A 20,420-nucleotide genomic window follows, 5' to 3' on the forward strand; every position below is an offset into this window, starting at 1 on the left:
ATTTCCCATTTCTGAGTTCATCATTGACAGTGAAAGTCTCTCTTAAATAAATACTAAACTCTAGAGACAGTTTAGCCAATGCCAAGTACAGTAGGACCAATACCACTCTGCACCTGGAGATTCTACACCCACAATGTAGCCTCAGATTGCATTCGATTTTTTAGCAGCATGTCAGACTCAAGCTCATATTGAGTTCGTGGTCAACTAAAACCTCGAGATCTTTTCCACATCAATTGCTATCAAGCCAGGTCTACCCCATTCTGTACTTGTGTAATTGATTTTTTTTTAACCTAAACATAGGGCATTCCATTTATCCCTGTTGAATTTCATCTTGTTGGTTTGGACTCTTAATTCCACCCGGTTAAGATCAGAAGGAAGTTTTGTATATCATCACTCTAGTCGTTTTTTTAAGGACTTATTTTCCTTTCAAATAGAGGAGAATCACATAGCCCACCAATGGAGCTCTCCCTCCTAGTGGTGATAAATGGATGTGTTAGGTACTATTGGATCCAGTAGCCATCAACCATCTCACTTTTCTTCATCTTGTCCATAAAGTTAGGAAGGAGATTCTTTGTGAAATGTTAACGTTCACTACATTCAGAGCATTTCTTTAAATCAATCAATAAAACAAATCCAACTTAAGTCAGGGCACACATTGAATGCCGGCTATGTATGAAGCATGTCAAGACTGATTTACAGAGGCCAATAAGATTTAGTATTGACCTCAAGAAGCTTTCAATCTAATAGGGAGATAGATGTGCATCTATCTATATAAAACCCTAATATGCAAAGCAACCGAATAGCAGAACGACCGGTCACTATGATGCACACTGACCACCAGGGAGCAGATGCTCAACACAGGAGCTGCCTGCAGGTCCCAACCTGCAGTGGCAGGAGGCAGAGCCAGTGAGCAGGCAGCACCAGGCCCGCCAAAGTGGGTGCAAGCGGGGGCCCCCAGTTATGCCACCAGTCGCCCCACAGATTGGCCCTGATTGCCAGCCAGGCCTAGGGACCCTACCTGTGCACGAATTTTGTGCACGGGGCCTCTAGTATTATTATAAGAGCAGAATGCAATAGTTGCTTTAATAAAGGTAGGAAGTGCTGGGCCGAATATTTTTTAAAAAGGGGCGATTGCTTTCAACCAGGGGAATTGAGACAGTCTTAGTGGAGGCAGCATTTGATCTAAGCGCTGATATAAATGTAATGTGTCCCAGCTTATTCTTAGTGAGTGCATGCAAGCTCCAGGGGAACACTGTTTTCTTTCCTAATGCCCACGAATTCATTTTATAATAATTTCTTCTAAAAGATTTCTAGACCCCCATATTAAATTTATTGAAGTGCTATTTGTGTAAGCTTACTTTGCCCCCCCTCCCTTTTTCATTTTTTGCAAGGCAGGATGCCATTAGGCTTTATCGCTGCTTCACTGTGACTCCTCAAGAATGATCAACAAAAATTTCAGAATTCTATCTGCCTTTCCCCCTTCCCAGACTCCTGCTATGTGGATTATCTGGGCCTGAGAAAGTTAACTCAATGGGCATGGTTAGGAGTGCCTGCCTGGCCCCCTGCTGACCTGGGCAGTGCCACTTGGAAGATTCTTTTCTTGGTGGAGAAGTTCTGCCTTCTCTCTCTTTCCTTTCTGTGTCACCTCCTCTTCCCCAGCACTGAGCCCAAACCTGCCCTCCTTTTTGTTCTTTCTCCGAGCAGAGCTATCAAGACCCTTTTTTGTTGTCTCAGCTTGTTCTGAGCTTTTGTCTCCCTGACAGGCTCATGCTACTCTCATATCCATCCCTGGTTATAGTCCCCTCCTTCCATCTCTTGTATGTCCTTTCCTGGAAGAAAAAAATAACTTTTACCTGATAATAAGTGCAGTACATGCTCATTGTAAAATATTTGTAAGATATGGTAGATTTTTTTAAAAAAAATTACCCATAATCTCATCATCAAGAGATTATCACTGTTGGAATTTGGCATTCTTTTTTTTTTTTCCTGTGCATGTATAATTTTATATATATAATTTCGATAAAAATTGGGATGATACTGTATATACAGCTTGTCTTGCTATTTTCACTTAACATTATATAGAACCATTTTCACATATCATTAAATATTCTTTGAAAACATGATTTTTTAATGGCCGCATAATCTTCCACTATTCAGTGTACATGTCCTTTTAAAATCTAGGCTCATCATATTTTAAAGCTTATTCGTGTGCAACAGCAATGATGTTCCTAAAATGTCCTTCTCTGTCCACCCCTCCCCCACTCTCCCTCTCTCTTGTCAGGTTGATTCTTTGAGCTTGCAGAGGCAGAATTTCATTGTTAGAGCATCCAACCCTTATGGAATTATGTCCCCTTCTAGAACCTCTTGCCATGGGATCACACGACCATTCTTTCCCTCAGTTTGCTTTCCTCTGGTCAGACTTTTTCTAATGCCTCCTTCCTTTGCTGCTGTTAACTCTAGACATGGTTGCTTTCTCTCCCGATCCCCACCACTTCCTTTTTATCAGTTTTTCTTTATTGATCAAAATTATGCAACCTGGAATAGGAGAAAGGGCTCTCGGCTGAGAACCTCGGTCTCCAGTCTAACGATGACTAGCTGCGTGTCATGGGGAAAATACTTAACCTTTCTGAGCCTCTTGCATGTTTTTTAATCTCTAAGAGATAATGGAATTCAATGATCTCAATACTTTCCAGCTGTGAAATATGACAATACTGAATCCAGAGTAGCAATTTCCTTAGTTGCTTAGTTTTCCTTCTAGAAGGTGAAATGCTGAACAAGGCAAGTTAAATAATCTATCAACCTTTGCTTTGGGAATTCTATCGGACAAATCAGTCAACATTCTTATCACCTACTATGTGTCAAGCTCAATGCTAGGTTTATAAAGATGAAAAAGACATGTCCGTGCCTTCAAAACGGGAACAGTAATAGAAGCTCCCTGCTTAAGTTTTGGTGAAAATTAAATGAGCTCATATATGTAAAATTCTGAGATGGGTGCCTAATATATAGCAGGCACTTAATGTTAGCTGCTGTTATTGTTAGGATTAAATCAGTAGATGTACTTTAAGCAGAATGTCTGGCACCATAAAGGGAACTGGATCGATTTTAGTTATTATTATTTCTACAATAGAGGTTTGGATAGATGGGCTATTGGAACACAGAGAACGGAGAAATTGATATTGCTGAGGGAGCGCTAGCAACCCTCTGGTGTATATCTGGGGAAACTCAATCCAGAAAAGCTCAAGGGACTTGGCTAAGGTCATTAGCACATGAGCGACAAAACTAGGACTTCAACTCAGGGAGATGTTACTACCAGTCCAGTGTTAAGTTAGGGTCACTAGGCAGTTAGTGTCCCCAATGCACAGGAAGTGAGGCCAGGCACTCCACACACACCTTTCACTCTACCATGAACGCACTGAGTGCTTGGAAGCTGGACTTGGTCAAGGAGAACCCTTTGGCCAAGGGTTTCCAGGGCTGGAAGGCTTACCAGTACCCTGTCTCCAGCCGGATCTCCAAGGGCTTCTTTGTGCCCTCCCCTTCAGCTGGACGCAGGGCTCCTGGGCGGGCTGGGCCATCTCACAGTTGGTGCAGGTTAGGTATGAGAGGCAATGGGGTGCGTCACCTCAGCTCCATGGACAGGCAGGGTCCACCAGCACAGTCTCCACCCAGCCCCTCCCAGCACATTGCAGCACCGCTTACTTCCTTTCTCCTCCATTTCCTATCATTTTCTCCTTCCCACCATGCTTCTCCTCCTCTCTCCCTCCCTTCTCCCCCCCTCCCTTTTCTTGTCTTCTGCACTTCTCTTCTCCTTCCCTTTCTTTTCTCCCTCCCACTCTCCGTGCCCTCTTCCCACTCCATTTATCCCTGCTCTTCTTCCAGTCTGGAAAGCAGCTCCATTCCTGGTCCCAAATGCACACTCCCTGTTCTGGATCAGACGGGAGGGGAGGGCCAGGGTGGCAGCCCAGACCTTCTCCTTCCGCGCAGTGGGGGTGGGGCTGGGGCTGCACTGGAGGGCTGCCCTGAATGACAAGCGGAGATATTGATCGCATTCTGAACTCAGCCCAGCCGATAGAAGGTAATTAATGACTCCATTTGCCTCAGTACTGAGGAGAACAATTGAGTTTGAATCTGCAACAACTGGCAGCTGGGGAAACTGGGGAAGCCTGGGGGTGAACCCCTCAGAGGGGGGGGAGAAGGGGTGTTGGAGAAGCTAGGTGCAGAGAGAGGCAGGCAGAGGTCATAGATCAGAATGGTATGGAGCAAATGTCTGTTCAGAGCCCCACCCCCAACCACAGCTAGCCTTGACCCCTTCTGCTCTCCGCAACCCCCTGAGGCCTGAAGCTCATCACCCACGTTCTCACTTCCTCCACATTTGTCCCTTTTCTTCCTGAATCACTTTTTCAGGTCCTTTTCTGTCTGCAGATGAAGTAAGACTTGCTTTCCCCAAGATTGCTTCCTGTCAGCAGTGTGGTCTTGTGCATGCTTTTAACTCTCCCTGAGCTTGTTTTCTTTTCTATAAAATTGAACTAATAATATCTCTTTTGCAAGTGATCTGTGAGCATTAGAGAACATGTGTGTAAAGCATCTCGACTGCCTAGTACATAGTTAGTGCTCACTAAATGATGATAATGACAATCTTTGACAAAGAAGGCAAATTTGACAGTGTCAGACAAATAATTTTGCCTCGCATCTGAAAATGAGAATAATATGGATTTCATGAGTGTATGTGAAAGCCCCAATATTGTCAATTTCCCCATTGACAGGTAGATATTTGTGTTAGAAAATTGAACTTAGTATAGTTCTTTACTTAAAAACAGCCCCTTTCAAATGCCTCATTTTTACTTCCTGGGACTTGATGGGAAACCCCTGTTCATACCATCCTAAATTTGTAGACTTTGATAACCTTAGCACCCCCAGCTACCTTTTGGTCAGTGCATGAGAATTTCTCTTGTCCCTTGCAGTGACTACTACTTTGGGAATGTGTGTGGAATGTCCACACTCAAGGAAGACAGAGCACTTCTGTGTTACCCCTAGTCCCTAGACTTCACCCCTAAGACATGACCTTTGGGGACTGCCCCCCTCAGGCTGCTGAGACCTCACTGGACAACCTTACTTATTTTTAGCCAGAGAGAGGGTTCTGGCTTGGGTTAGAGGGGTGGGAGGTGGAGAGCTTTGCTCCGGGAACCCCAGGTATAGATGGGGAGTGACAAGGCTAAGCGAACAAGGAAATCAGATCTTATTGAGAAGTTTTACAAGATGATTATTAGTGATTCTGGAAGTGGCATGTGCTTGTTGTACAAAGCTTGGATGATATGGAAAAACTTAAATGAGAAGAGTGTGGTAGGTGGCTCTCCCTTCAGTCAAGATGATCTTTTGATTTTGCTGTTCACTTGGTTTGCGTGGAGACTGGGAGCTGAGGATGCTCACTGGTTCAGTCCACATCTGATCACAGAGCAGGTCCCTGTGCCAGGCTCCCCGGCAGATATGCCCTGGAGCTAGCCCCTCACTCCCATTTAATCTGCAGCTCTCATACCCTGAGCCTCCACTTCCTACCCAGTAAAACAGGGATTATAGCCCTCACCACGTTGGAGAGGGGTCGGGGAAACCCAACTAACCTAAGGTCTTTGAGACCTTTTTGTTAACTGTTGAGCAAATATGAAGTGGTTAGAGGAGAAGACAATATGAGCCTTTGTTCTCCTTGAAAGAATAATATACGTCAAAGTTTTAACTCAGCAGTTTGTTTAATTAATTTATTTATATCTGCCTTGTTCCAAAAAGGACACTCTCGTTGGAAGTGCTCATGGTGTAGTGGATCAAGGTCCTGGAATGGGCTCTGGTCCTGCAAGTCTACTTCCTGGTTGTGTGACCTTGGACTTGTCACCTTCCCTCCCTCCCCTCCCAACCCACCCCATTAGCTTTCATTTCTGTAAAATGAGGACTTTGGGCCAGGTGTCCCCTAATCACTCTGGGCACAGTCTGTGCTCAGGCTACAGGCTGCAGCCTCTGTGTAGAGAGGATGCAAAGCAGGGAAGTGAGGATGCTGGGAGGGAAATCGTGTCCCGGATGGGGCCAAGTGGCCCTCAGCTGGGCCCTTGGGTTTGGTCCTCAGGCAGCAGTGTGGAATGATGTAGAGGGCAGGCCCTGAAATCAGACAGACCTGAATTCAAATCCTGGCTGTCATTTACCAGCTGCATGGCCTTGGATAAGCTACTTAAACTGTCTTTGCCTCAGTTTCCTTAGCTTTAAAAGAGGTGTCACAGCATTAACCTCCCAGGGTTGTTGTGGGGGAGAGGGGTGATTAAATGAGCTGTGTAGATTCAGCAATGGCATGCAAGAAGCTCTCGGTATGGTGAACTGCTAATGGGTGGTGCCTGGGCAGGGGACAGCAGGACAACATATGGAGACCAACTAGGACACAGCTCCTTCCTTGGTCTATGGGGTCTTACTAAACCTACAGCAACCATATTTTCCAACCTCAGTCTAAAGACATGGCCTGAGAGTGGGAAAGGATATTGGAAATCCGAACTGTTCCAGAAAGCTCAGGTCATATGGCCACCATACTTCAGGAGTCTGGAGTGACAAGGGGTGGTCTTCTTATCCATCAAAGTGAAGGCCGAGGGCCTCCTCCCATCATTTAGGAAAGACTTTCCCTGGAGCCAGCTCCCACCACGGGCAAACAGACCCACTTTGTGCTGACCCTGCTCTCTGAGACCAGGGCTTTGGCATGGGGAGTCCAATCCAGAGCCCATTCTCAAGGAACCTCTCTTACCTGCTTTGGATGACAATTCTGTCGCCCCAAGGTTAGGTTCTGTTTTTAATTGGGAATAGTGTTGTTCTCTGCCCTTTGGGTAGAGGAAGTGTAGGAGGGCAGGATGGTGTTGATGAGAGCAGGAAGGGCCTCCTGTGGGCCAGAGCCGCTGCTGCCAGGAGCTAACAGCAGTGGGGGTGAGTGAAGAGGGGCATAGGTCTACCCAGGGGCCGCTGAGAGCTAGTGATGGGAGGGGCTTGCCTTGCAAGGGGCCAAGCCAGTCAGAGACCTTCTGCATGGGGTCTGGCTTGAATGCTCCCAGGAGAGCCTTATTCATTTATTCAGTCATTCATGGAGTTCCAACTGTATGCCCAGCTCCGTGCCTGGCACTGGAGCTCCAGAGATGCATCGGTCATGGTCCCTGCCCACAGGTGCTCACAAGGGGAAGGATGCTATCTAATTACTCACACCCTCTCCCTTCCCGCTCACTCTGAAGCCGCCTCCTCTCGTTTAGCCCAGCTCTGCCAGAAGGTGCTTCTGTGCTCGAATTTGCTGCAGCAGCATCATAGCCAGTTCCACCCTCTCTGCTGTCACCTCTGAGACAACCCCTCTCTGAGCTCCCTCCCTCCGTTCTCCTGAGGAGGTCCCTTCCAGGGGTGGACACAGACAACCGCTTCTTTTTCTCTTCCTTTCCTACTTTTTTCTTCTGTGTTCTCTTGTCCTTCCTGCTCCTCCTCTACGCTCTTCTTCCTCCACCCTCTACCCTCTTCCAGGCCCTAGGCTGCCTCCTTAGTGGGTACCCAGGCTGATGGGGAGACAGAGCCAGCAGGTTTATTCGGATGGCAGATGCCCTCCTCCCAGCCAGCGCTGCCCTAGGCTCCTCTCTCCTCTCTTTGTGTCCTTTCTCAGACGTCTCCCAACCTCCTTTCCTAACTCCCTTCCCACACTCTCTGCTTATCTTCATTCCTCTCTTCCTTCCCTAGCTGAAGGAAGGGAGAGAGCCTGGGAGAGCCTATGGGCCCTCTGAATGGTTTGGGAGGGCTGCCCCTGTCCCCCACCTCTGCCCTCTCCCTGCGCCTGTGGCTCTCCTCCCTGATTGCCCAGAACTTTCCACGTCCTCCTCCTTCATGATTCACCTTTGCTGCTGCCTTTCCCCCTTTCCTCGCCTTCCTTCTGTCTTTGGGGAGTTTCCTCGAGCCTCCAGCAGCCTCTTTTAGGGGGTCTCCGAATGTTTTCTTCACACCAGCTTGCTGTGCTGCACCTCTAGCACCTCCTTTCTTTTCCTCCCCCACACCCCTTCCTTCCCCTTCCCTCTCCCCACCTCCCGCTGCCACCTCTGCCTGGAACAGGCTTCCTCTTGCCTTCCTTTCCCCTCCCCATCTCTCCCCATTGCCGCCTCTGTAACCTGTCTTATCGCCAGGGCCTGAGTGTACAAAAAATAAATAAATAAAAAGGTCAGTGAGTGGAGGGAGCAGCAATAACCCCTAAAACAGTACTATCAGTGGAACATGATTGATCAATTGAATTCCATAGCGGCTGAAAAATGTGGGATTAAGTAGTGTATTATACGCACAATGAGTTGAGGCATGATGTTCATTTCAAGTTCATTTCGCCGGCCTCTGCCACCAGATCAGGCAATCAATAGGGGCAGCAGATATCATATATCACCTCTCTGCGAGCTGGGGAGAGAGCACCATAATCTCTCGCAAATTTAGAGTGACAGATTTGTCAAGATCTGAAGGGCCCCTGAATAAATGAAGGAAAAGAGACTCCTCCAGCCAGTGACCTGAGGACAAAGCTCCAGTGCAGCCCCTATACACACACACATACACACACACACACACACACACACACACTCACACTCACACACGGGGCTTGGTCAAGCCACACACAGGCATATTCACAAATCTACACAGAGGCATGAGCCTTGCCACACACATGCACACAATCATGCACATGATGTGTGTGAGCAGCCCTTCACAGACAAATGCACACTCTACTTCCCAGGCCCACTGGTGACATGGCAACACAAAGACACTCTTACTGCCTCCCTCAGTCCTGCCAGCCAGGCTTCCCTCAAAGACAGGAGGGTCTAGCCAGGAAGAATAGACCCAATGAAACATGCAGATAGCTGCAAGGGGTGGAATTAGGATGATGGCACGGGGGCAGGAGAGCATGGGGGGGGGGGTGGCGTGGGCTTCTGCTCCCCATGCAGTCACACATGCATGCACACACACACACCTTTTCAGAAAAGTTCTCACTCTGTCACTTACACATACCCAGACTTATTGATGTGGATGTTTACATGTGTAGAGATGCATCTACACAGAGAATATTCACACAAAAGGGAAAAATAAATATGCCACACCCTAACAGAAAATCATTGTGGAGGCTTATACAGAAAAAACACAACCACCAAGTTTTGTATCCATAGTAACAGGGCACATAGAAATGCCATTGAGGCTGTCTCTGTGTCTGTTTGTCCTCCACCGACTTGATTTTGGTTTCTCTCTCTCTCCCTCTCTCTCCCTCGCTCTCTCTTTCTCTTTTTCTCCCTCCCTCCCTCACTCTCTTCCTCCCTCCCCCTTACCCTTTCGCTCCCTATCTTTCTTTGCCCCTCAACACACCCACTTTCTTTGCTTGCCCCCCCCCCCAGAATAAAATGGAGGGATGACAGGAGGTTGCATTAAGAAAACAGACTCCCTCCCCCCCCACCCCCCATATTCCATCTGAGAGGCCAGCAAGAAAGGGTAGGATGGCTGCAGGTTGAAGTTAATCAATATGTAATATTTTCTATGTTCTCCCGAATGATACTGTACGGTGTTACTGTATATAATGCAATATTGATTATATCATATCATATAATCACCTATAAACTGATATATATAACCGTCCCAGAGGATCACCCTGGGGCCTACAGCATGAGCTGGCCCCAGGCCCAAGGCTCCCCAGCTGCTTTTGGCCAAGCTCTGGCTGGGGAGAACCCAGCTTTGGTCCAGGGGAGCTACCGGGTGGGGGTTCAGGGAGAGGTGGCAGCGTAGCACTGGACACACTGTATATTCTGACAACTCCTGTGGACCTGATATGGGAGGGCGGGGCGGGGCGGGGCAGCAGGGGAGCAGAAAGGAAAGTTTAGGTAGGGCAGGATGTGGACAGAATTGGCACTAATTCTGGGAGCAGGCACTAATGTGGCACCACTGAGACTCACAGGTGGAACCAGGTGGCCAAGGAGCTGGCCTCTGAAAGAGGCCTAGCCGGAGTCCAGGTCAGGGACAGAGGCTGTGCAGGGTGGCTGGACACAGCAGCATCCACGCAGACTCTGTCTTCAGTGTCTGTCCAAGGTAGCATTTCACTGCCCACCTGCCACCTGCATCCTTCTGCTCTGGTCTCAGTCCTGGACCGGTGCAAGCAGAATGCTCCGCTTGGCTTCAAGCCCCTCCTCCTTCTGTGGGGAAGTTAATTACTCCACCTGGTCTCCATGTTACACTCAGCCTCGGAGATTTGACGATTTTCCACCCTTGGAGTCAGTGGAACTGAAACTCATCTCAGAGCCAAGTTCAATTCTCCACAGGCTGGGTAACGCTGGTCCCAGACACCCAGCTCCTCCCCGGGTTGACCCAGACCAGGGACTAGGAGTTCAGGGTCCACCTTTGCCTAGTCCTCTGGCCCCCTATCCTGGGGCAACTTTCCTGTCTCTCCCCGCCCCACTCTTTCAGAGGCTCTGGCTTCCTGAGCCAGGTCTCTGAGGCATGGCCAGCCGTGGGTCAGCCCCAAAGCTGGGAGTAAGGGGTCCCATTGGGAGTGAAAAGCCCTGGGGACCAAGCCAGGGGCCCTGCTTTACCCACTGCACTGCTCTGTGCCTCAGCTGGCCTGCACTGATGCTTCGAGTGTCCGTGTGTCCCCCAGATGTGTCCGAGGGCTCGGTCCCCAATGGAGACTCGCAGAGTGGCGTGGACAGTTTGCGGAAGCACTTGCGAGCTGACACCTTCACCCAGCAGCAGCTGGAAGCTTTGGATCGGGTCTTTGAGCGTCCTTCCTACCCCGACGTCTTCCAGGCATCAGAGCACATCAAGTCAGAACAGGTGAGGAAGGCGGCCCCTGGGGCAGAGTGGAAAGGGCCTGGGCAGGACAGGCCTCTGGGGAACATGCACAGGGATCATCCATGTGCACACAGCATTGCATGTGCTGCTTAAGGATGCACCGTGTGCGGGCCGGGTGAACAAGCTCACACAGCACATCACCGTAGAGTTGGGGCACATCATTATGGCAGATGGCAGTTAGAAATGGTGAGTTCTGGTGCGAGTGTGGCCTTGGCTCAGTCTTACTCCTTTTAGAGATCTGGTTTCCTCATCTATAGAATGAAGGGCGTGCAAGTGTGGTCTGACTGGTTCCTTTGGGCCCTGCATTATCTGCTTCTGGCTTCAAGTACTCAGGAACTTCCTTTTGCCTTGTCCCTTGCCTAAATCCTCCCCTCCCCCTGGCCCCGCCCAAAGGTTCCTACAGAAAATCTGTGCAAGCCCAAGGCACTCTTCTGGCTTGGCCGTCCCTGCCTCCTGCTCCCCAATCCAGCTGTTCACTGTGACCCCAGGCAGGCTGACAGCCTGCCTCTCAGACCCAACACCTCCTGCAGACGCAGAACAACCCAGAACACACAGCACACCCGCATAATACACAATGTGCAAACGCATCAGCTAACGTCTCACATTTACCCTGTGCACGTGTTTCCGCACCACACCCACCGGCTCCCTCTCCCCCACAGCCCGAAGTGCTCCCAGTACTTCCCCCACCAGCTCAGCACCCTCAGCTCCCTTCCACCCACACCTCAGTGTAGCCCACAGTGCACACGCTCCAACACAGGAACACACCCCATTCCTCCCATTCCTCCCACACCTCCAGCCCAGCCCAGACCCACAACTGCAGCATCACACACTCAGCTGCGCTTGCACACACACGTGGCTCATGCACACACGCACAGCACAGGCCACGCACGCACACACATGCACACCAGCACATACGCACACAGCCCAGTTCCGCTCTGGGACTCCCGACAGCTCGCAGCCACTCGCCTTTCTCCCCGCCCGTCCTTTTATCCCATGAGCTGTTTGTCTTCATAAAACAAAAATCAAAAGTCTTTTTAAGGTGCCCTGAGCCATAAACCAACAAAGGAGGAGCCGGCCGAGGCAGGAGGCTCGGTGCACCCTCCCCGAGTCCCCGGCTGTATTACAATGAATAACCTTTATTTACTTTCATTAGACTATTAAACACCAGCACAGTCATTTTTCCCCCTGAAACTCGGAGCAGGGCCCATAAAGCAAATCCGAAGCCTAATTGAGTTCATTTTAATTTCTCTCCGATCACAGCGAATTACTCTGGTGATAAATCAGGGGGCAGCTTCACCCCCAGTAGAAGGCCTAATTTGCAGCTAATTACAAAACTGATTTCTACAGGAAGATCAATACGAGAAGGAATTGGAAATGACGAGGCAATCCCGTCCAGCCGGGGCGGGGAGGGGGTCCGCCGAGGCGGGGGGGCCAGGAAGCGGAAGGGAAAAAAAGGACCCGAAAGAGCAGAAAATCAGTTTTAATTTAACGTAATATTAATCAGAGCAACTTTTCCTGCTTTGTGCGGGCTCCGGGCCTGCCCAGCTCCGGGGTCTGGCTCGGCGGTGGCTGCAATAAAAAGGCAATTATCCGAGTGTTTCGGGCAGGACACCCTTTCAGAGTCAATGACTGGCCCCCTCCCACCCTTCTGTTGGCCATGTGGACTCTCCCCCTCCCCAATTTCATACCCCAGTGCACAGGCAGAGAGCGAGGGGCCCGTGGGGCTGGCTTTGTTTGTTTTTTAAAAAGGGGGCGCCAGCACCCGATCAGCCAGCCCAGCAGTGCCAGGCTGGAGGCCCCACAAGGCCCTTCTGCCATCATGTCCTGGTCCTCCCCTCCTCCCCAAGGCTCCCCACCCCCCCCGGGGGGGGGGGACCTTAAAACACCCCTGGCCTCTCAGCAGGGGCTCCTCAGTGCTATACACCACCCCTGGGGCTTCTTAGGAAGAGCTGCTACAGCCATACAGAGGGTGCTGGGATAACGACCCATAAAGTATAGGCTGCGCCTCAGCGTGGCAGTCAGGTCTGCATCCGCCCATGCACACTCGCCATCCTTCTCCAGCCCGCCCTCCCTTCCTCCCTCCCTCTGCCTGGCCATCTCCCTCCGCCCCATCTGGGAGGGCGCCCTGGTCCTCCTCCCCATCTGCACACGGAGCTCTCCCCCCCCGAGCGTGCGCGTCAATAGAGAGCTGTCGCTTTTCTCTCTCCTCCCAGGGGAACGAGTACTCCCTCCCAGCCCTGACCCCTGGGCTTGATGAAGTCAAGTCGAGTCTATCTGCGTCCGCCAACCCCGAGCTGGGCAGCAACGTGTCAGGCACACAGACATACCCCGTTGTGACCGGTAAGAGGGCTTCCAGGAGGGTGGGAGCAGGGCGCTCCGTGGGTGCTCCGTGGGCGCTCCTCGGCTCATGCCGCCCAGGGCCCCGGAGGACAAGGGGGCCTCCTGCCATATCTGCAGGGAGAGCGAGGCTCCAGGATGCAGGGTGCTTCCCGAGTGGGTGCGTGCGGAGGTGCGGATAAGAAGTTGTGGTCAGGGTCTCGGTGTGCTTCACCCTAGAAGGGGGTCACTGCTGGCTCTTTCTGCCACTCCTCTTGCCTCTCTTCCTTTGCCTTTTTTCTTGCCTCCACCAAGGTGCCCAGCACGGTAAGCCTCTCACTAGGACCCGCGCCGGAGAAGGCAGAGAGTAAACAGGCCAGGCTGGCAAGAAGGGAGCGTGAGTGCCCAGGGTCCAGCCTCCATGCTCTTATGTCCCCAGGGTTGTTGGGGACCTGCTTTCCTCTCCCACTGGGCAGCCTGGTGGCTGTGGCTTAGGGCTTTGGGACATGGCATCCAGCTCTCTGGTTATAGAGAAGCACAATTATCTCAGCCCTTTCCCGGCTTCCCAGAGAAATCACAGAGACCAAGGCTGGCTCCTAGGCCAGACGGGCCTGTCCCACAGTCAGTGCAGGGTCACACAATCGGGTGCTCCATGGACTAGGACCAGCAGAGGCAGCTGGAGGGAAAGAGGGCCGGGATTGGGCGCAGGGAAGGGCCGGCCGATGAACGCTAGGCCTCAGAGCTGTGGACTGCGGAAGGTGTCTGGCACTGCAGCAGGGTTTCCAGGCCAGAAAGTGGCCAAGCGGGAGAGACACACATTGAGGTGTTATTAAAATTCACCTAATTATTCTGGAGCCACTAAAGGCAATGTGCCGTTGGTTCCTTGGGAGACAGAATGATTGAGAAGGGTCTCGGTGGGGATTGGGAGACACTGAGGCGTTACCTGCCGAGGAGGCAAGCGGAGGCGGCCTGGGGACCTGGCAGCAGGGTGGCAAGCGTCCAGCGTCTCAGCCAGCGGCGAGGCCAGGAGCAGGCCTAGCCCCGCTCGCTGTGAGACAGGGCCCTGGTTCTGACTTGGAGCTGATCTGGGGATGGCTCAGGCCGCAGATGGGCAGCAGGTGTCCACCCAGCCACCACCTGGGAGGCTGGGAGAGCCCCGTTGTCAGCTTTTCCTCAAGCGGTGTCCCGGTACAATGTTTCCGGCCTGGACAGTGCTGGGCCCTGTGGCTGGACAATCAGAGGTTGAGTTCCGGAAGCGTCAGAGAACTGTTGGACTGGGCTCCTGCGAGTGATGGTCTTTGCGGGATCGGGACACAGCCTATTATCAACCGACACTTGGCATGAGCTCTCCTTAGCTCAACTCGGAAGCTCTCAGAGCTGCTGGTGTTGTGACCCTGGGCAGGGAGGTGACCCAGGCCAGGCCACCTTTATCCCGATCTGCCTAGAGTTACGGTGTCACTTCCCACTGGGGCCACCCTAGGTAACTGGTGAGAGAGAGCCCAGGAGACTTTTCTCTCATCCCAGCTGTGCCCCCCTGAGCCCGGGGCCACCGTCCTGAAGGCAGGTGCTTCCTGGGCTGGAGAGATGGAACTCGGGGGCAGGGCTCCTGCTGCAGGAAAACTTGGGGCTGATGCAGAGAAGTCCCTCCACCTTGAGCCTCCCCCGCCCGCCTTCCTTCCTCTCAAACCCTCCCCCCCCCCCCCCATGGCCCTGGAACAGTCCCAGCCCAGCCTGGGAACATCTCCGGCTGATCCATCTGGATCCAAGTGTGAGAAAAGTTCATTTCAGACCCAGCTTGACATTCCCAGGTGGCAAGTTAGCACTAACATCTCAATCTGTATGCGACATTTCAATCAAGCGAGGAGTAACAAAAGCAGAACCATTAACATTCGGAGCTGTTCACCAGTGGTAATGACGGGGAAACTCGCTCAGAAACTGGAAATTACCAAAAAGAGAGGAGTGTGTGGAGATGTGGGGGAGGGGGAGGAGAAGGGGGTGGGGGCAGGGAAAAACGATTTCCCTACACTTCGGCCAAGATCCAGTGTTTGGATGAATGGTGCCATTACCCAAGAAAGGGCTCCTCATTCTTAAAATGTTTTTTTGCTGGCAATTAAACAGGCTGCAGTTATTGATCTTCGTTGATTTTATGTCCTCCTAATTTGCATAATCTATTAAAGATGAATGATTCATGATGTGTTTATGACAGGGACAAACAGAATTTGCGGAAGGTACCGCCAAGGTGAGAGACAGGGCCGTGCCGGAGATTTCCTGGGCCATCTCAGGAGCGGGCCCAGCCGATGGGCCTCCAGGCCAGGCTTTGTGGGGAGCAGTGAGCAGTGATGACACAGAGTTCTCTAGAAAGAGGTGGGCGTCTGGGAGAACCAGGCTCCGAGCACACGGCTGGGATCTGGAAGAAGGCTGCGATGTATTTGTGGAAAGTCCCTCCCGAGATTCTCGAGAAGCTGGCTTTGTTGGTGACTAGGAAGGGCTTTGGCGGAGGAAGAGAAGGGAGGCCCTTGCGGGTGGGTGTCTGGCCAGGTGTGTGCTCAGTGTGAGCGGGCAGGGGGCACCCTGTGCCTACAGCCTGGCTTAGGGGTGCCAGTTCAGGGAGTCCTCTCCGTTCCCCACGTCTCAGGCACCCAGCTCACCTTCCCCGGGGCAGGCAGCTGAAGGTGCAGCCCCCGGGGACGGGTCCCGAGGAAACCAGCCCAGAATGCCCTCACCTGGCGTGAGGAGCCGACCTTATTGATATTCCTGCCACCTCCTGGCACTGGAAGCTGATTTCAAACTTCACCAGCCACTTGATACAGCTGTTCCACAAGGTCAGGACTGAGAGGAGAGAGGAGCCGGGGCTATTGTGTGGAGGAAAGAGTGGGGCCCACTGGGCCAGGACACAGCTAATCACATTGCAAGCAAGGGTGGCTGCCAGAGGCTCGGGGCTCGGCCCGACCACCTCCCCTCCCCGCCTTCCATCACGGAACCAAGGAGAGAGACCGATCTTTCTGGGCAGTGTTTGCAAGTTCTGCCGAGATTTTAATTTCACCGCATCACAACTCAGCAAGCTGCCAAGTCAAGCTGGTTATTTAAATTTATCACCCACTTTCCCTTCCGCCACTGGGCTGCTCTAGCTCAGCGGCATTCCCTTCTCTCCAGCCCACTGCTCTAGGCTGCTGATCTGGAACGGAGCCGAGTGGCTCCTAAGTGATAGGAGAGCAGGGACCAGCTCGATGAGAGAGTAGGTTGGGGGCACGCTGGCCCCAGGCTTCCTCAGGTTGGCTGGCTGTGGCTGGTCCTTTTTCTAACTTCTTATTCTTCCAAAGGACCCCACGGGGAGCCGCCATCAACCCCTCAGTAGTCCCAGGGACCTCCGAATCAGGGCCTCTTCAGGGAAGACTCCGGCTCCAGCTGTGAATTAGTGCCTTCATTCCTTCAAGTCTCTCCTCACCGGTAGAAAGAGTCCCTCCTCCCATGCCCTCCTCACCTTGAACCCTCCCTTCCTGTGCCTGGTCAGGTCCGCAGCCACAGAGGAACAGGAGGGGGACACGCATCCATGTTGATCTGGGGGCAGATGAGTACTAGTTCCAGGATTCCCAAAGTCCCTTGGAGATGCTTCTGAGCATCTAGAGAGGCCTTGGCCTGGAGCCTGGATGGAATGAGAAGGTGCTAGAGAGAGTTAGGGCTGTGCGGAGGCTCTCCGCCCTCGTTCTAGAAGCTGAGGAATACGCCGGTCTCCGGAGCGATTGCCCTGAGCGGGCGTCACTGGCCTGCAGTGTGCATCCCTGTCACGCACTGGGAAAGCTTCATGCAAATGTAGTTCTCGCCCCTTCACTTTAGTCTCTGAGAGGGACTGGAGGAGTGAGACCCAGTTCCAGAAGCAAGGAAGGTGAAAGTCACCAAAGCACAGCTGGGTAAAATATAACAAGAATTGTGAACACATGACGCAACCTCACTCTCTGGTACCGGAAACAGAGGGAAACTCACAGCCAGAGCAGTGTGTGAGAGACTTGGGATCTCCCTGGAGGCTGGGGTTGAACAAAGGCAAGCTCTTTCTGCAGAGACATTCCCCAATCCAGGGCACCTGGGACTCCCACAGGGAAAAAACCCACCACTAAAGATGAGCTCACTGTAAAACATTACACACCGCGTATCAACACAAACCCTCATGAGGAAAGTTCACAGGAGCAATAACTAGGACAATTAATACTCCCAAGCACCGGAGAACATAGATCAATGCAAAGCAACAATAAAATAAGCATATTTAATATTCTTTAAAAAGATAAGAGAAATAAGTTTTGTGATTATCACAGATTTGGATCCTACTTCCCCTTTCCCAAATTGTGAGATATGGAGGTAATAAAGGATAAAAAAAAAAAAAAAAATGGAGATCACACCTATAGTTTATTGTTTTGGAATTTGGGAGCCATGCAAAGCCTTTCTTTCTTTTCTTTTCTTTTTTTTTTTTTTTAAATATATTTTATTGATTTTTTTACAGAGAGGAAGGGAGAGAGATAGAGAGCTAGAAACATTGACCAGCTGCCTCTTGCACACCCCCTACTGGGGATGTGCCCGCAACCAATGTACATGCCCTTGCCCGGAATCGAACCTGGGACTTTTCAGTCCGCAGACTGACGCTCTACCACTGAGCCAAACCAGCTTCGGCTCAAGTAGCCTTTCAAGGAAAGCCTGTCCCCTGCTTAGCAACCAAGCTTCCAGACAGCTCAGTCTCAGCAGAGAATCTTCTATTTTCTTTGGGAAAATGTCTGAACATTGGAAATAATGACAAGGGCAGTGCATTCCTCCCCAGTGGCCTGGGAGCCTTGTTAGCTTCCCCACGCTGGTGGGAAGAAGGTAGTTTTATTCAAGTGTTTGGAAGAGACTTCTCTGGATGCCCAGAGAGAGACTGCAAGAACCAGGAGGAGATGTGGTTGCTGCCCAAAGCAGGCAGAGGGAGATGCTGGTCTGAGCAAAGGTGGGGAGCCCAGTGAGGCAAAGTTCCAAGAAAAGCAAGGGCTGGCGCCCAGGGCCTGGCAGCCTGGGCGAGCAGTGTGAGCTCAGCTCCTGAGAAAGGGCTGCGGACCCTTAAGAAGCTCAGATGCCTTGCCCACTGCTGGGGTGGCCAGCAAACAGAATTGTGGGCCCTGGGAAACCCTCCTCCTCCTGCTGGGGGAGTCCAGGAGGCCTCTTTCCTGTAGTTAACAGCCCCCTTCCAATGCGGCTGCATTTCCCTCCATAAAACGAACCGCTCAGCCCGTGGCCAGCCCCTCGGGGGAGGAGAGGGCAATAAAGGCTGAGAAATGTTTTCGGAGGAGGCTGGGAGTCTCCTCGTCTTGTCCATCAGCTCAAAGCCCGATTAGCTGGAGGAATTTAGGGCACGGACATCAGAGATCCTCTCTAGCCTTGAAAGGAGAGGACTAGGGAGAGGACTAGGGCACCATTACCACACAGCAAGTCCGAGAGCCCTTTATGGTGGAGGCCGAACCAAGCCAGAGGGTTCCTCCTCGGCACCCGTAGGCCCTAGACCCTTCATTTACAGTGTGCCAAGGCCCAACGGAAAGAAGCTAGCCTCCTCCAAACATCTCCGAGGCCTCCAGCCACATCCCCCAAGGACCTCCAGCCACCAGACCTCATCCCTGATTTAATTATGGGGGCATTTCCATAGCAATGAGACATTGACAGATCATGCAGGTGCCCTGGGCCTGCAGCCTAGGGAGTCATTGGATCAGGGCTCTTTTTCTTCCTCCTTTATCTCATGCACCTCTAGAGGGAAAGAATATTGAAAATAAGAAGCATTAATCTACTCTAGGATGGGAGAGTCAGGTCAAATTTGAGCAGTATAAAAACTGCCCCACCCCCGTCTCCAGCTCCCATCCCATGCCCAGTGCCTGTGCCCACTGGCCTTCCCATTCCGCTGCCCTTCCCAGGAGGGTGCCTTGGGCAGAAGCACCAGGGGCTGCTAATGGAGCTGCAGAGGGGAGGACAGTCACTGGGAGGTCAGAAGGGCCCCCAGGCCCCTCGGCAAACATGTAATTCTGTGGTGTTCTGAGTTCAAATGTGGCCCTTGCTTTGGGCCTCTCTTCTTGACACTTCGGTTCATCTTTCCCCTCCACCCATGAGACCCAAGAGCTGAGCATGCCGAATGGACTGTGCGTGGTCCTCCATAGCATAGTTTCACCAACTCGTTTAGAGAGCAGGGAGAGAGGCCAGCTTAAATTCGAGTCAAAATATTTTCAAGAAACCATTTCAAATGCACGTAGTAGCCAACGCAGGCCAACGCAGGATTGCCTAGTAGAAAACACGGCACTGCCTTCATGACTCGCTGGATGACAGGCAATGTTTAGGCTGCTGCAGATGTTTAGAGATGCTTGGGGTGTCCCCAAGGAGCGTTCTCCTGAGGCGGACTCTCCCAGCACTAAGCTTGTTTGCTCCATTATTTGGCACATCCTACGAAGAAAAGATTGGCTAAGTCCATCAACCTAACCTTTCTAAACGACCAGAAAGCCGAAATAGCGCTTTCCCAATGAGTGTTACTGGTATGCATGGGGAACAAAGGCTTGGAAATGTCCTGGTGGCCTCAGAGCCACCTAGGCAAGACCTGAAAGCTTGTCTCCCTCAAAGAGCCAGCTATCCCCCAAGGTGACAGGAGGACTCCCCTACCACCACTGTCTCCCCAGGGTGATCAGGATCCTCCCTTCCCCCACATTAGCTGTAGCCTCGGGACAAACACGCCAGCACATTTCAACCTGAGCTTTGGGAGGCAAGCCCTGCCACTATTGTTGCTTCTGAGAGGGCTTTGCCGGCCTTCAGACTGGAATCCTCCCCTCTCCTCCCAGGTGGTGGCTGGGCTGGCAGGCGGGAGGGAGGAAATCCCGGGCAGGCTCAGAGAGCAGCCTAATGCTCCGGCAGCTTAAGTGGCCGTTTTCCTTGGGATTAGGGTTTCACTTACACAGAGCGCCTGAAAAACGCCGCGCTTTCGGAAGGATTAGAGCTGACAATTCAGTGCTCTCGGAGAACAAAATAAAGCCAGAGAGGAACTGGCAGAGCTGGAGTATCGGGAGACTGTGCAAACAGGCTTAACCTCTGCCCACCCAGCACGAGAGTGTCTCTTGCTCTGAGCCCATCGGTGAGCCTGGGCCCCAGCCTTCTAGGAAGCAAGCACCTGCCCAGCTCCCATGTTCGTTTGCTAATGGAGCCAGAGAAGGCAGTGGGGGGAAGTGAAATGAGGAAAAGGGCTAGGATGCCTTCCCAGCTCAGTTAGTTTC

At 51.9% G+C, this 20,420-nt stretch overlaps 1 protein-coding gene across 10 annotated transcripts in view; it reads left to right on the plus strand.

Annotated features, from left to right (window-relative positions):
• The window catches only part of PAX2 (paired box 2), an 86,597-nt gene that overhangs the window by 56,024 nt on the left and 10,153 nt on the right, over positions 1-20,420 (plus strand). For all 10 annotated transcript variants that reach the window (XM_045581999.1, XM_045581998.1, XM_045581997.1 and 7 more), the window contains 2 exons: positions 10,652-10,827; positions 13,059-13,185. In XM_045581999.1, the coding sequence (XP_045437955.1) occupies positions 10,652-10,827; positions 13,059-13,185 (303 nt within the window). The remainder of the gene's footprint in view (positions 1-10,651; positions 10,828-13,058; positions 13,186-20,420) is intronic.

This window comes from Pipistrellus kuhlii, unplaced genomic scaffold (genome assembly GCF_014108245.1).
Source record: "Pipistrellus kuhlii isolate mPipKuh1 unplaced genomic scaffold, mPipKuh1.p scaffold_m20_p_15, whole genome shotgun sequence".
Lineage (NCBI taxonomy): Eukaryota > Metazoa > Chordata > Mammalia > Chiroptera > Vespertilionidae > Pipistrellus > Pipistrellus kuhlii.